General features: G+C 41.5%; 1 protein-coding gene across 2 annotated transcripts in view; it reads right to left on the reverse strand.

Annotated features, from left to right (window-relative positions):
- Positions 1-2,038: 2,038 nt before the first annotated feature.
- The window catches only part of LOC135512374 (uncharacterized), a 46,579-nt gene continuing 34,153 nt past the window's right edge, over positions 2,039-14,464 (reverse strand). Inside the window, exons 4-8 of one of the 2 annotated variants that reach the window (XM_064934361.1) lie at positions 8,309-8,474; positions 6,530-6,663; positions 6,242-6,363; positions 4,492-4,593; positions 2,039-4,285 (exon numbers count right to left, since the gene is read on the reverse strand). In XM_064934361.1, the coding sequence (XP_064790433.1) occupies positions 4,497-4,593; positions 6,242-6,363; positions 6,530-6,663; positions 8,309-8,474 (519 nt within the window). In that variant the 3' untranslated portion in view covers positions 2,039-4,285; positions 4,492-4,496. Of the gene's footprint in view, positions 4,286-4,487; positions 4,594-6,241; positions 6,364-6,529; positions 6,664-8,308; positions 8,475-14,464 lie in introns of both variants that reach the window. The other variant, XM_064934359.1, reaches the window with a different exon arrangement.

Genomic DNA, 14,464 nt, shown 5'->3' on the forward strand with positions numbered 1-14,464 from the left:
CATCCACCTCTGGCCTGCTCGCCTCCCTACCATTGAGGAAGTACAGTTCCCGCTCAGCCCAGTCAAAACTGTTCGCTGCTCTGGCCCCCCAATGGTGGAACAAACTCCCTCACGACGCCAGGACAGCGGAGTCAATCACCACCTTCCGGAGACACCTGAAACCCCACCTCTTCAAGGAATACCTAGGATAGGATAAGTAATCCTTCTCACCCCCCCCCCTTAATGACTTAGATGCACTATTGTAAAGTGGCTGTTCCACTGGATGTCAGAAGGTGAATTCACCAATTTGTAAGTCGCTCTGGATAAGAGCGTCTGCTAAATGACTTAAATGTAAATGTAATGTAACTTTTTCCAAATCATCATTAGGATCAAATCATGCAGCCTTACAATGTATTAAAACTCTAAACATATAGCCCAACATTTGTAGAACAACTAAAGTTACATTAATAACTCTAAATTAAGGATATAGGAGTACCCATTTTTTTGTTAAGTGCTCAACACAGAATAGCCGCATGTGCGCACTCCCTCAAATCGTTTGGTGAAAATATCCTTTCTATTGTATTCAGCTTTGTTCAATTGTATTCTTTATATTATAAAATAATGCCACAGAATTGTAAGCAAATCTTGTCTGCTACAGGAAGTAGTGTAGCCCACAGCCATTTGGAATAGCCAGATCAGGGTCTAACATTAGGACAACTCAGAGTATGTGATTCTGTTCTCCTGAAATAGACATTTTCTTCATATCATGTTTCTTTAGACCTGTCTAAAATAAATTATGGATTTATTGTGAAGGTGTCGGCTATTATATTACATGGATTTATTAGACTTTTTAAAAACGTATATGTTTTTAAAAAGTGTGTGGAAGCCAGGAGATGCTAAATGTGTTTATGTTAATTAATGGAAAATTACCATGAGACCGATTCCAGCAACAAGGATTACAGGAACAAGCGTTCCATCTAAATATAGCGCTCTCCACACCACTTCCAATTTCACTCATTTAATAGACCCCTCCCCCTTCCTTAACATTCATAGATAATATCTGATGTCCCTTTGCTTTGTCATCTTATTTTTCCCCCTATGTTTAGTTCATTTTAGAGTCTTTAGGGATTAAGGTAGAGTGTTTAGGGATTAAGGTGGAGTGTTTAGGGATTAAGGTGGAGTGTTTAGGGATTAAGTGCAGGGACCGGGTAAAAGGCAGGGTAAATTAAGGAAAGCGTAGGGGTACTGGACTGTCTATTCATGGGTTCTGCTAGCTCTGCTGGGTGATTGGTTGATATTCGATGTGTTTAATAAATGGATTACTGTGAACTACAAACTGTGTTGTATCCAATGCACACTCTACCCTGTGATGGAAAATGTTATGTTTGTGCTTTTCTAATGACCAATTTCTGTGTTCTATGTCTGTGCTGTTCTAATAACCAATTTCTGTGTTCATGCAAGTGACTGATTGAACATGCCTGGGAGGAATTCTCACTATCAGTGGAGCACTTTGGTAGTACACCCAGAACCTTGTTTTGAGAACGCAAGGGATATCTCAGTTTCAAGGTCTCAGCTTGGAGAGGAAGCTGTGAGGTATTGGTCGGTCACATGCATGAACCAAACGTTAATGATGAATTAATTATGAATTATGAATAAGCTAAATCGTGCAAATATAACTTGTCTGTGTAAGCAGTATATAAGAGAACTAACGGGATTGCCCCGGGAGAGTTAACTTCAGACCGGTACTTTATGCATCTACAGTAAGTTTGACTGTGACCTCTTCAGCATGCTGTTAATGAACAATGATCCATTTAAGTGTGGATATCAAGTGTCCCTGTGTAGAATTTCCAAGAAAACCGCATAGTAGGTTTTACTATAGAATGAATCAAAGAGAGGGGAATCTCTAAGGGCACACTGTTGAGTGTATCTTTCCACTTATTTGGAAACTCTAGTTTCTAGTGAATGAGTGATCTTTACATCTTTCTTTCCATGAGAAACACGATTTGCTTTATATCCTGCTGGACTCGGTGAGTGGTATAAAATTACTAAAAGCACAGCATTTCATGTCATTGAAAATGTCAAATTTATTTTGAAAAATAACTTTGAACAATGATACATTACGCATATTGAGATATTCCATCCATGTACAACTTACTGTGACTCTACAATATACAGATATCACAATCTTTAGTCTTTAGATCCCAGTCCTGACAAAACATGTAGGCCTATCATGCATATTGACAGCATTTACTGCCTCTCAAGTTGCAACAGATGTATTTTCTACTTGATTAGAGTATTTAGAAGTACATGATTTTCGTATGATACAGCTACAGCTGTGCTACATGTACAGTACTACAGAGTACATTATTATTTTAATAGGAGTACATGTTGACCATGATGAATAACTCATTGGCGTTGTACTATACTGTTGTTCACATTGCTGAAGTACATACTGGATAACTAACTGTTTTGTTCTTTCTGTGAGATTAGTATTTTCTAAAAATGTGATGACCTCCATTCCTGTTGTAAACAACGCTGGACAGTTTTGAGCATTTGGAATTTACTTCTGCTGTATTTCAATTAGATGTCAAGGCTTTGAAGCCATTTTAATCATCCTTTTCGAAGTTTCTGTGTTGAGCTTTCCTTCCGTAGTTACCCAGTGAGATTTCCAAGGTACCATGGCACTTGCCTGTCTGTTTTAACAAAGGAAGCTCATAGTGATGTAACTAAGGTTGCAAAATTCCAGTAGCTTTCCCAAAATTCCCAATTTTTCAAGGAAGCCTGTTGCGAAGATTCATGGCATTATGAGGGAAAAGCAGGAAATACGGGAATATTCCAACCAGGATTTCTGGAAAACCAGGGAATGTAACCGTGATGTAGAAAAGCTAAATCACCGTTAGCTTGTCAAACCAGACTTGCATGTCACAATAAATAAAAAAATCTCTTGAAGATGAACATGTACAACAGCAGCCTCTGATAAAATACTGTACATGTTGCAGTGATACGAAATTGTTTTTGTTTTTTTATTTACTCTTTTTTCTTACATAAATGTTTGAGAGGTACATTAAAAAACCTTGCGGCAATGCATCACAAACGTTTTCTAGCATCCTCAAAGTGTTTGTTTTTTTAACATAAGGGATCTGGAACCCCTATCTCCAAAAAGTATACATTTCCATCATTTAAACATAGGAATTTACAGAGGCATATCTCCCCTCCTGTACATACACAATGACTGTACACAATTAACTTTTGTTATATACAGCACATTCACACTACATCACCACGATCTATTATCCCTGTATAGTGCATGCACACACAGCCTCTTAGGCCTACACTCAAAACAAGAAGAGAATTCATACAAAATGTGTTGAATAGTTAAGTACAATCCTCAAATATGTATGATATGTGTATGTTTCACATTTGTTCAAGGGGGCATGATAACCAAAGCGATAGTTCACCCAAACACAAAATTACATATTGGTTTCCTTACCCTGTCATGGGACCGAAATTAGTATTTTTCAAGCATCATATTCAAATAATCTATGTGACTTTGTTGAGTTTGACAAGCGACTTTAGATACTTTTGAATTATTTTTACATTTACATTTTCATTTTAGTCATTTAGCAGACGCTCTTATCTAGAATTTAAATCATGTATTGATTTGGGCATGATGCGTGAATAATATCGGTCCCATGACTTGAATGGGTTTTGTGCCACAGATACAGTGGCAGGGAAACTAAACCAAAGGATGCATTGCTGCCATAGCTTGTCCATAGACGGCTTACAGTGTAAGGAAACCAATGTCATTTTGTAATTTGGGTGAACTATCCCTTTAATTTCACCCCAGAATATTGTCTAGGCTATTTCTTTGTTGGAACAACCATGTCAAAGAGTTGTTGTCTTCTCCATCAACACATAGTACTGAAATGTCACTAACATAACACATATTTAGAGAAAGCATTACAATATGAATTGAATAGAAAAACGATTATAGTACAAGATTAAATCATTTGTATCGTATTCATGTACATTGTGGAGTACATGCATGTCTGTTCTCATATAAATACCAATGTTCCCTTATCTGAAACAATTACAATCCCTTAGTTTAGAATTGTATCTCAAGAGAGATGTCTATGACCATCCCTCTTTTTGTTTTCTTTTCACTCCTCACTCAAAGTTTTGTCATCCATCACAAGTGTTATTTCTCACATCCCTCCTTTCACACTACTCTCTCAGTTCAGTCGAGAATCTGTGCAACTTCACCTTCCAGGCATTCTCTTCCCACTTCGGGCCGTCTGTTTCATATCTGGGTAGAAAACAAAGACGTTCAGTGTGGGCAGTGTTACAAAAGTGTTGCCTCTTCACCTCTATGGATATCTTTATTACACATGTACGCTGAGAATAGATCGCACGACAGCTGCTAAATCAGTTGTGCTTGTACATGCACAGCATGCTTCCAACATGTTTCACTACGCATTAGCAATATTTTGCGTCAGAACTTTCTGTACCAACAATGGTTATCTGGGCCACTGGAAGTCCAGTTTGTTCTGATGGCCCAAGGCGATCATGGAGTTCCTGTTTCTTCCTGGTAGGTCCACTGGTCCCAGGTCAGGGCTGTAGGGAAATGAGTTATTGTTATTGGTGTGCTCCAATGCTATTACAATGAGCAATGCATTAGTTTGCACAATGCTTGAGAACAGGGTGGTTTTTCCACATGCATTTCTTTCCAAGAGAGGGTCTCCCTTTTGATAAATTATGCATATCTCTATATATCATTGGACCACTCTGAAATACATGTGGAATTCTCCAACTCCTCCTTGCATACCTCAAACCTGACACTGCAACCCCTCCGCTATTTTTCTGGGTCCGTGCCCAGCTCCCTCCCTCTGAGGAGTGCCCATCCAAGTTGTGGAATACGTTGAAGGGCACAACAAATAGCTGTTCTTTCCTCAAGCTCTTCAACTCCCACCAGATCCTTATGTTCTACAACCCTCAAACAGAATAATACCACAATTCATCCACTGACACACCCATCTCGCATTAACAAAATAAAATCAAATCTTGAAGTGCCAAGAACCTGTCATAGTTTGGTATTCGTCTAAAGTCGCTAAGGCTGTCGATACTTTCTAACCCAAAATATCCACGTCTTTTTGTCTACTCCAAATATGTTGGCGTAGATTCCTGCTTGCAAAAAAAGCTGACATACTGTTAGAGGGGGCCAATTGTGTTTTGTTTAAGAAATGAGGGAGGTTGGTTTGTTTTCAGTGGTTTTGAGCTTAGGCCATTTAAACCCAGCACCATTTACCACCAGTGGAGAGAGCCAGTGAACTTGGGAAGTATAATTTTGCAAGCTTGTACTCAGATAAAAACACTTAAGCTTATCATATTTGCCTCAGTCATATTGAAATAAACGGTGCGTAGTCGCTCCCTGACACTGAAGAGTGCATCTGCTTTGTGTACAAGTCAGTTTTTTTGCTTAATTTTGACATTTTCGGGACGCTATTTAAGATAGATTCCAGTGGTCGTGGGCTAAGTTCTCCATGGCATATGCTGAATGTTGTAAAATAAAACATTAAAGCCGTGGTTATTACTCAAGATAATTTGTCAAGGCACATACTCTGACAGTTGTGTTGACTGAGTAACAATATATTCTGGTTAGTGGTACATTTTATTCTCAAAATCAATTTGATTTTGACGTGTTTAGCTTGGCTGATAATTTGTCACAGGGGAAAGTTAAATCGCTACTTACAAGTGATGTGTTATAACTGCATTTTAAATAGCAATATAAAAGTAATTTAATTTAAGTAATTATCTCTAAATGGTAAGATGATATGAGTTGGTTGGGCATTTTCAGTATTTTCAGTGTCTATATTCTTCCGAGGAAGCAGTTGAATCATTCTGCAAACACAACTCATGACCTACTGCCAAAGACAGTCTTAACTCCTCTTTCTGCTTAGACTAAATTATCTAGAAGTAATAGGCACTTACAAAATATGAAACTAAAGCGAGCTGTGATTAATTACAACTTAACCTCTCCTTCCTTGTAGCATGATTAGCTCAAGATTTTCAAACATCCTTGAAGGAGCAACAAGCGCCAACTGTTATTTTTAATTTTATGAAGTTAAAGGTAATCCTAGTGTTAGTTGCGTGTTTGTTTACAGATACTGTAGTAAGAGATACAGTATTTTGAGTAGACTGAGTGTTTCCTTCGTGAGAGAGCGAGAGAGAGTGGGGTGGGTGGGTGGGTGGGGAGTGTCCTCACCGGTAAAGCTGTGGACAGGATCTCTTGAGGGAGGTGGATGTTTGTCCCAGTCTGCTCTGGTTCCTCAGCTTGGTCTTCTTCACCAGATCCTTCACTCTGCCCCACGTGTAGTTCTCACTCAGCTACACAACCAAACACACATCTCTCAGCATTAACAAATAGGTTATTTATCCACTGTTTGGTCGGGTAACATTGAGTTGCGCTGATGTAGATATTTGCACCGTAAACAGGGGTTGAGGGTATTGTGCAGAGCCAGTGAGTCAGGGGAGGGATGTTAGAGTGACTCACCCGTCTGTGTGGGGCAGAGAGACCCTCTGTACTGTCAGAGAGATAGGAGCGCGTATCTCCCTCTGTGTAGCTCATCCGATTCAGGCCCCTCTTCCAAAGGGGCACCAGGGGCTGGCATCCACCCTGGTCACTCTCTATAGAGAGAGATAATAAATTAATCAGAAGATCTGTTTATACCTGGTTCTAGCATGCATACTTTGTTCTGATCTTGTCCACATTCTGTGGGCACAATCATGTGGGCAAGATCAGGACAAAGGACGCATGTTAGCGCCAGGTATAAATGAGGCTAGAGTCACAAGGGTTGGAACCACTCGCTGCTCATAGTGGGGGGAAACTGTTATGACACATGGTGATGTGAATCAGCAGTCCCAGAGGAACCCCTTCTTTCAACCTGCCGCCACTGCCCACTCAACCTCCCCACGTCCTCAATCTGTTATCGCAGTACCATTCGCCATCCTCCTACTCCCCAGCTCCAATTTCCTGAATCCTGCTTATCGGAAGAGCAAGAAATTCCTGAATCCATGGGACTCTATATGTTCCCTCCATTTAACTACCTCATCAGTATGTTTTTTTAAACATTAGATCTTTATCAATCCAAACACACAGATATTTGTAGGCTGGAACCCGCTCGATGAGAGAGCTGTCCAATGAGTGAATATGTAGCCCTTTCAAGATTTTTTTTGTGAATTAAAGAACAACATATATTTAGTTTTGTCCGCATTAAGTACACGTTTTAAATCAACGAGGGCTTTCTGTAATGCAACAAAATCAGATTGCAGCTCTAACAAAGCTCGGGCAACACTCAGTGCAATGGCATACATAACCGTATTGTCTGCATAGTGATGAATATTACAGGATTGCATAGACCAATATTACTTATATAAATAGTGAAGAGAACAGGTCCCAATACCGTCCCTTGCGGTACACCTTTCGTAATATAGTGGCAACTAGACTTGACACCATGAGTGAGCACACATTGTGTCCTGTCACAGTGTTCGTTAACTCTTGAGATCCAGCTTGTATTCATAAAGTTGAGTAAATTTGCCTTTAGTTTTAACGCACCACAGTTACGGAATTTCTTACAAAACTAATTACACCTGGATTCCCTGGTGCCTATAAGGAAGTTTAAAACTCTGTTGTTAAATTAGTTTACTGAAGTGTGCAATCATTTCAATTGACTATTATAACTTGTTGTAATAACCTGATGTAATGTATTCATAGCTATCTTGTGTCTTATCTTTTGTTGTTGTGTTGATGGAATCTCTGTCCTCAGGGCACCATTACAAATGAGACACTGGTTTCAATTGGTCTTCCCTGAATAAATAAAAGTAGATAATAATAGTCAGCCCACCTGAGGGAATGTGAGCCACTCCGAAAACAGGAGAGTAAAAACATGATGAAAAAGTGAACATTGGGCGAAATCACACCTGGGGTCTTCGCCCGGTCACATTTTGAAAACCCCTAATGACTGTTTAAATAAACACAGAAAATCCATTTCAGGAAAACTTTGGGCAAACATTACTATAAATTGGTCTTGTGACTGAATGATTACTGCAGGAGCAGGTTATGAAGTGCTAATCTACCTGCCAATGAAATAATACACCATGGTTTTCCGAGGGAAACAAAAGGATTGGGCTGGAAACATCTGATGAGATTACAGTCAAACTGGGACTAAATTACTTTTGGAGAATTTATGGAATATCCATTGGATTTTGAGTGAGGAGAGATGACTGGATGTAGATTATGGGTTGTTATCATGTTATTAAGTAGTTAACTGACCTCCCCTGGCTGTGAGTCCTGTGTGGTGTGTGACCTCAGGGATGGTGGAGAGGTCAGAGAGGGTGCCGCTCACGGAGGTGGTCAGGAACTCACTCCTAGAATGTCTTTTCTGTTCATGGAAGGCCAGGCCGGCCGTTCCACAGCTACAGTGCTGCAGGAAGAAGTCCTGGGGGACAGACAGGAAGAGAAGGTCCAGGACTGTAAGTAGGAGGCACATGAAATGTATTTTACAATATCCAAATCTAGTTATGTTGTTTTTCTCACTCGTTGATCAAGAATGGCCCTCCAATACTGCATACTTGGCTCAGCCAGCAACCATCTGTTACAAATTCCGGAGAGTGAAAATGTGTTATGGCCATCACACTCTTGTATTTCTTGGCCTTATATGCTACCACATTTTTTTTATAAGAGTCTTTGGGATATCTGAGTTTATTGTTATTGTTTTAAACCTACTTCAACTTAATAACTTACTTGAATTATTGTTTCCATACATAGTGTGTATTTACTGTTTCTTTTCCAGATCGAGTTGGGTTTATGTTAACCTAATCTCAAACTTCTGAACTCAACATTAACTTGTCCAAAGTAGGCCTTCCAATCTATGTGCCATGCCGACACATGTATGGTGATTCAAAGAACAATGAGACACTTTCCGAGTCATTGTGTAAAGTTGGAATTTGTCAGGAAAATGTTCACATCCGTTTATCCCAGCTGAGGAAACTCTGGTTGTCACATCCACGCTAACGTTAAAACAAAATCACATTTATAACTCAAACAACGCAGGCACCCAGCAGTAGCATAAACGGAATAAGATGATTTCCTGCTTCATTGTTAACATTTAAACGTGCAGTGTCACTTCTACAGTAGGGGGATTTTTCATCACGTGAAGGTTACACACTCGCCATTTGCACAACTTCAGAACCCAGGACCGATACTCAGAAGGCTCATTAGGCGAAGTCACTTCCTAATCTTGTGCAAAATAATTTCCTTCTCCGCACTGAAGTTACCTCTAACCTGGACACAAGGTGCAAACTCTACACTAGAATAGAATCATCTCTGGGCAGTGCTCTCTTCCAGAATTCCTTGTTGGAACTCTTAATAAACCACTGGATGTTTAAACATAAAAAGGGGTAAATAGCATGATGAATGACCACTGAACTCACACTCCATGGCTTTGTTTTTGTCTCACGGGACTTTGACCATCGTCTGACTTCCCCGCTGGAACCACGACCACACTCTCCCCTCGGTGAAGACACTGCCTTTACTGAGAAGGGGCTAGGCCCAGGTTCCTGGCCCTGGTTCCATGGGCGAAAACAGTGTGGTCTTTGCACTCTCCAAGGACCTACCCCATCTGTGTGTGCTTAGCCCTTAGAAGGAGGCAGCCCACATTTGGGGACTCAGAGGGCCGGCCACTCCAGGCCCTTGACCTCTGACCTCTGAGAAGAGGATTAAACTGTTAAAGGCATTATGCCCCTGTGCACTCGGGAAGAGGGAAGGTCCAGAAGACTCCGGCCCTGGAATGTTCCCTCCATCAAATCCCGTTCCTCAATAACCCAGGGACAGCCTGCAGATGGCTCCATTGTCTGAGGTAGTACTGCTTTGAGGATAGGGAAAGGGGGAGCTTGAGTCCGTAAGTGTGAGCTCATGTTCATTGCTCACATTAGAAACTACATTACAAGTCATCTTCCACTCTAGTATTGACTCTTGCATCTCAGTTCATCACGAGAAACCCCAAAGCACGCTGGTCCTGGTAGAGAACAGATGAAGCTAGAAAAGAGGGCTCTATGTAGGTGGTAATTGGCCATTGTCTCATTGATCTCTGTGTTTATAGTGAGCCCAGCGGTGACCCTGGTGTTGATTTGAAAGGTGGGGTAGATGTGTGTAGGCACAGGGAACCATGGGTGCCATTCATGGAGCTTAGATGTGCCCCAGCTGACTTGCTCCTCCTTTTGATGTGTCATCTATGGGGTTCAGCTTGTGGCGTAACCATAGAAACACTCACAGCAGGGGAAAAGACCAACCGCTTGGGAGGCCAGCCGGTGTGGTCCTAAAAATCTTCTTTCAAGTCAGGGTTTGGCCCAGAGAGAATAACAACACCAAGTTATCTGGACAAATATCACAATCAAGGTGAAATCATGTCAGAATTTGAAGACCTCAAAGAATAGTAAGTTCTGCTAAGAATGTTAAGAAATAGCTTTTGTAAGAGAGGATGCCTTTTCTTTGAATGAGCACTTTTTGGGATCTCTCTCTCTCTCTCTTACTGTGCCCCTTTCCCCTCTCTCCTTCTTTTTCTTTTCCTCTCTCACTCTCTCTCTCCCCTATCTCTCTCTCTTTTTCCCTCTTTCTTTTTTTCCTCTCTCTCTCTGTCTTTGAAGACTTTGTAGTGTATGCTCCTGCTGGGCTCACCCTTTGCTTCAGTGGAAAGCTTTTCCGGCCCCCAGGCCCAAACTGACAGGGATAGTTTGGAACCAGCTCTCTCTGAAACCCCCTGAACATAGCCGCTCCGGTATTGTGCCAAAGTCTCAAAAGGAAAGGGAGGCATCCACACAATGCCAAAGTACTTTTCTTTAGAAGCACAGGCAACTGTCACAAGAGAGGGGGCAAAGTTGAATACAATGCAATAGGGTTGGGATAAATCTTGTGCCAATGTTGTTATTTTTCATATTCAAGGTCAGGTTTTCTTAAGATGTTGAGCTGATAACAAAAACATAAAATTGAAGTAGCTTTGGGACTCTGTGAACTCTACGAGCCTCATTTTCTATTCAAGTGTGTTAAAATGCCACCCATGTGCCCATGTTTTACCATACTGATGTTTTTTAAATGACAACAATGCCACAACTTTTAAAAAGCCATAAATAATAAAAAAATGTCTCTCTGGTGTTGGTAAGATAACATTCAGAGTGAACGCATTCATCCTGTTTGGGAACGGAAAGTGAGCGCAGGGAGAGCTGGCCTGGGGATTTTATAGGTTACACATTGTTAACTGAGCAGAATTGTAGTTATTTTATGAGAGTTTACTGGAATACTACTCTAAAATGGTGCTTACTAAAGAAAAACAAGAAACGTAATTTGCCCTATTTTACTGCTGACATTGTGCTTGCATTTGTACATTTTCATAGCTGTGAGAGAGTGATGTTACAGATACAGTACATGGTTAGCAAACATGGAGATTATGTCAGATATAAACAGATTATTCTTTTTTATTTAAACCAATTCTGGTAAACCGTCTCGTTTGCACGATGTTGTTTGGGTTCAGATGTAGATTTTTCAGGTTATCATCATGAATGATGCATCATTGGCCCAGCCACAGACTCTAACTTCTCTGCTCTCTCTAAACAGGTGACTGGAAATCCCCTGATGTTTGTTATTAATAAACATAAACATGCACGTGTCCCTTTGCCATGCTACAACAACCCCTTTACCGTGCTATAAGGACCACTTTACCGTGCTATAACGACCCCTTTACCGTGCTAAGGACCACTTTAACATGCTATAACAACCCCTTTACCAGGCTATAATGACCCCTTTACCGTGCTAAGGACCACTTTACCATCCTATAACAACCCCTTTACCAGGCTATAATGACCCCTTTACCGTGCTATAAGGACCACTTTACCGTGCTATAAGGATCACTTTACCGTGCTATAACGACCCCTTTACCGTGCTATAACGACCCCATTGCCGTGCTATAAGGACAACTTTACCGTGCTATAACGAAACCATTACCGTGCTATAAGGACCACTTTACCGTGCTATAAGGACCCCTTTACCGTGCTATAAGGACCACTTTACCGTGCTATAAGGACCACTTTACCGTGCTATAAGGACCCCTTTACCGTGGTATAAGAACCACTTTACCGTGCTATAAGGACCCCTTTACCGTGCTATAAGGACCACTTTACCGTGCTATAAGGACCCCTTTATCGTGCTATAAGGACAACTTTACCGTGCTATAATGACCCCTTTACCGTGCTATAACGACCCCTTTACTGTGCTATAAGAACAACTTTACCGTGCGATAAGGACAACTTTACGGTGCTATAAGGACCACTTTACCATGCTATAACGAACCCATTGCCGTGCTATAAGGACAACTTTACCGTGCTATAACGAACCCATTGCCGTGCTATAAGGACAACTTTACCGTGCTATAACAACCCCTTTACCGTGCTATAAGGACCACTTTACCGTGCGATAAGGACAACTTTACAGTGCTATAAGGACCCTTTTACCGTGCTATAAGGACCACTTTACCGTGCTATAAGGACCCCTTTACCGTGCTATAAGGACCCCTTTACCATGCTATAAGGACCCCTTTACCTTGCTATAAGGACCACTTTACCATGCTATAAGGACCCCTTTACCGTGCTATAATGACCCCTTTACCGTGCTATAAGGACCCCTTTACCATACTATAAGGACCACTTTACCGTGCTATAAGGACCCCTTTACCGTAATATAAGGACCACTTTACCGTGCTATAAGGACCACTTTACCGTGCGATAAGGACAACTTTACCGTGCTATAAGGACAACTTTACCGTGCTATAACGACCCCTTTACCGTGCAATAACGACCCCTTTACAGTGCTATAAGGACCACTTTACGGTGCTATAAGGACCCCTTTACCATGCTATAAGGACCACTTTACCGTGCTATAAGGACCACTTAACCGTGCGATAAGGACAACTTTACCGTGCTGTAAGGACACCTTTACCGTGCTATACGGACAACTTTACCGTGCTATAAGGACCCCTTTACCGTGCTATAAGGACCACTTTACCGTGCTATAAGGACCCCTTTACAGTGCTTTAAGGACAACTTTACCGTGCGATAAGGACAACTTTACCGTAATATAAGGACCCCTTTACCATGCTATAAGGACCACTTTACCGTGCTATAAGGACCACTTTACCGTGCAATAAGGACAACTTTACCGTGCTATAAGGACCCCTTTACCGTGCTATAAGGACCCCTTTACCATGCTATAAGGACCACTTTACCGTGCTATAAGGACCACTTTACCGTGCTATAACGACCCCTTTACCGTGCTATAACGACCCCTTTACCGTGCTATAAGGACCCCTTTACCGTGCTATAATGACCCCTTTACCGTGCTATAATGACCCCTTTACCATACTATAAGGACCACTTTACCGTGCCATAAGGACCCCTTTAACATGCTATAAGGACCACTTTACCGTGCTATAAGGACCCCTTTACCATGCTATAAGGACCCCTTTACCATGCTATAAGGACCACTTTACCGTGCTATAAGGACCCCTTTACCATGCTATAAGGACCACTTTACCGTGCTATAAGGACCACTTTACCGTGCGATAAGGACAACTTTACCGTGCTATAAGGACCCTTTTACCGTGCCATACGGACAACTTTACCGTGCTATAAGGACCCCTTTACCATGCTATAAGGACCCCTTTACCTTGCTATTATGACCACTTTACCATGCTATAAGGACCCCTTTACCGTGCTATAAGGACCCCTTTACTATGCTATAAGGACCACTTTACCGTGCTATAAGGACCACTTTACCGTGCTATAACGACCCCTTTACCGTGCTATAACGACCCCTTTACCGTGCTATAAGGACCCCTTTACCGTGCTATAATGACCCCTTTACCGTGCTATAAGGACCCCTTTACCATACTATAAGGACCCCTTTACCGTGCTATAAGGACCCCTTTACCGTGCTATAAGGACCACTTTACCGTGCTATAAGGACCACTTTACCGTGCTATAATGACCCCTTTACCGTGCTATAAGGACCCCTTTACCATGCTATAAGGACCGCTTTACCATGCTATAAGGACCACTTTACCGTGCGATAAGGAAAACTTTACGGTGCTATAAGGACAACTTTACCGTGCTATAATGACAACTTTACGGTTCTATAAGGACAACTTTACCGTGCGGTAAGGACAACTTTACGGTGCTATAAGGACCACTTTACCGTGCTATAAGGACCACTTTACCGTGCGATAAGGACAACTTTACCGTGCTATAAGGACCCTTTTACCGTGCCATACGGACAACTTTACCGTGCTATAAGGACCCCTTTACCATGCTATAAGGACCCCTTTACCTTGCTATTATGACCACTTTACCATGCTATAAGGACCCCTTTACCGTGCTATAAGGA

The sequence above is a fragment of the Oncorhynchus masou genome, chromosome 24 (assembly GCF_036934945.1).
Source record: "Oncorhynchus masou masou isolate Uvic2021 chromosome 24, UVic_Omas_1.1, whole genome shotgun sequence".
NCBI lineage: Eukaryota > Metazoa > Chordata > Actinopteri > Salmoniformes > Salmonidae > Oncorhynchus > Oncorhynchus masou.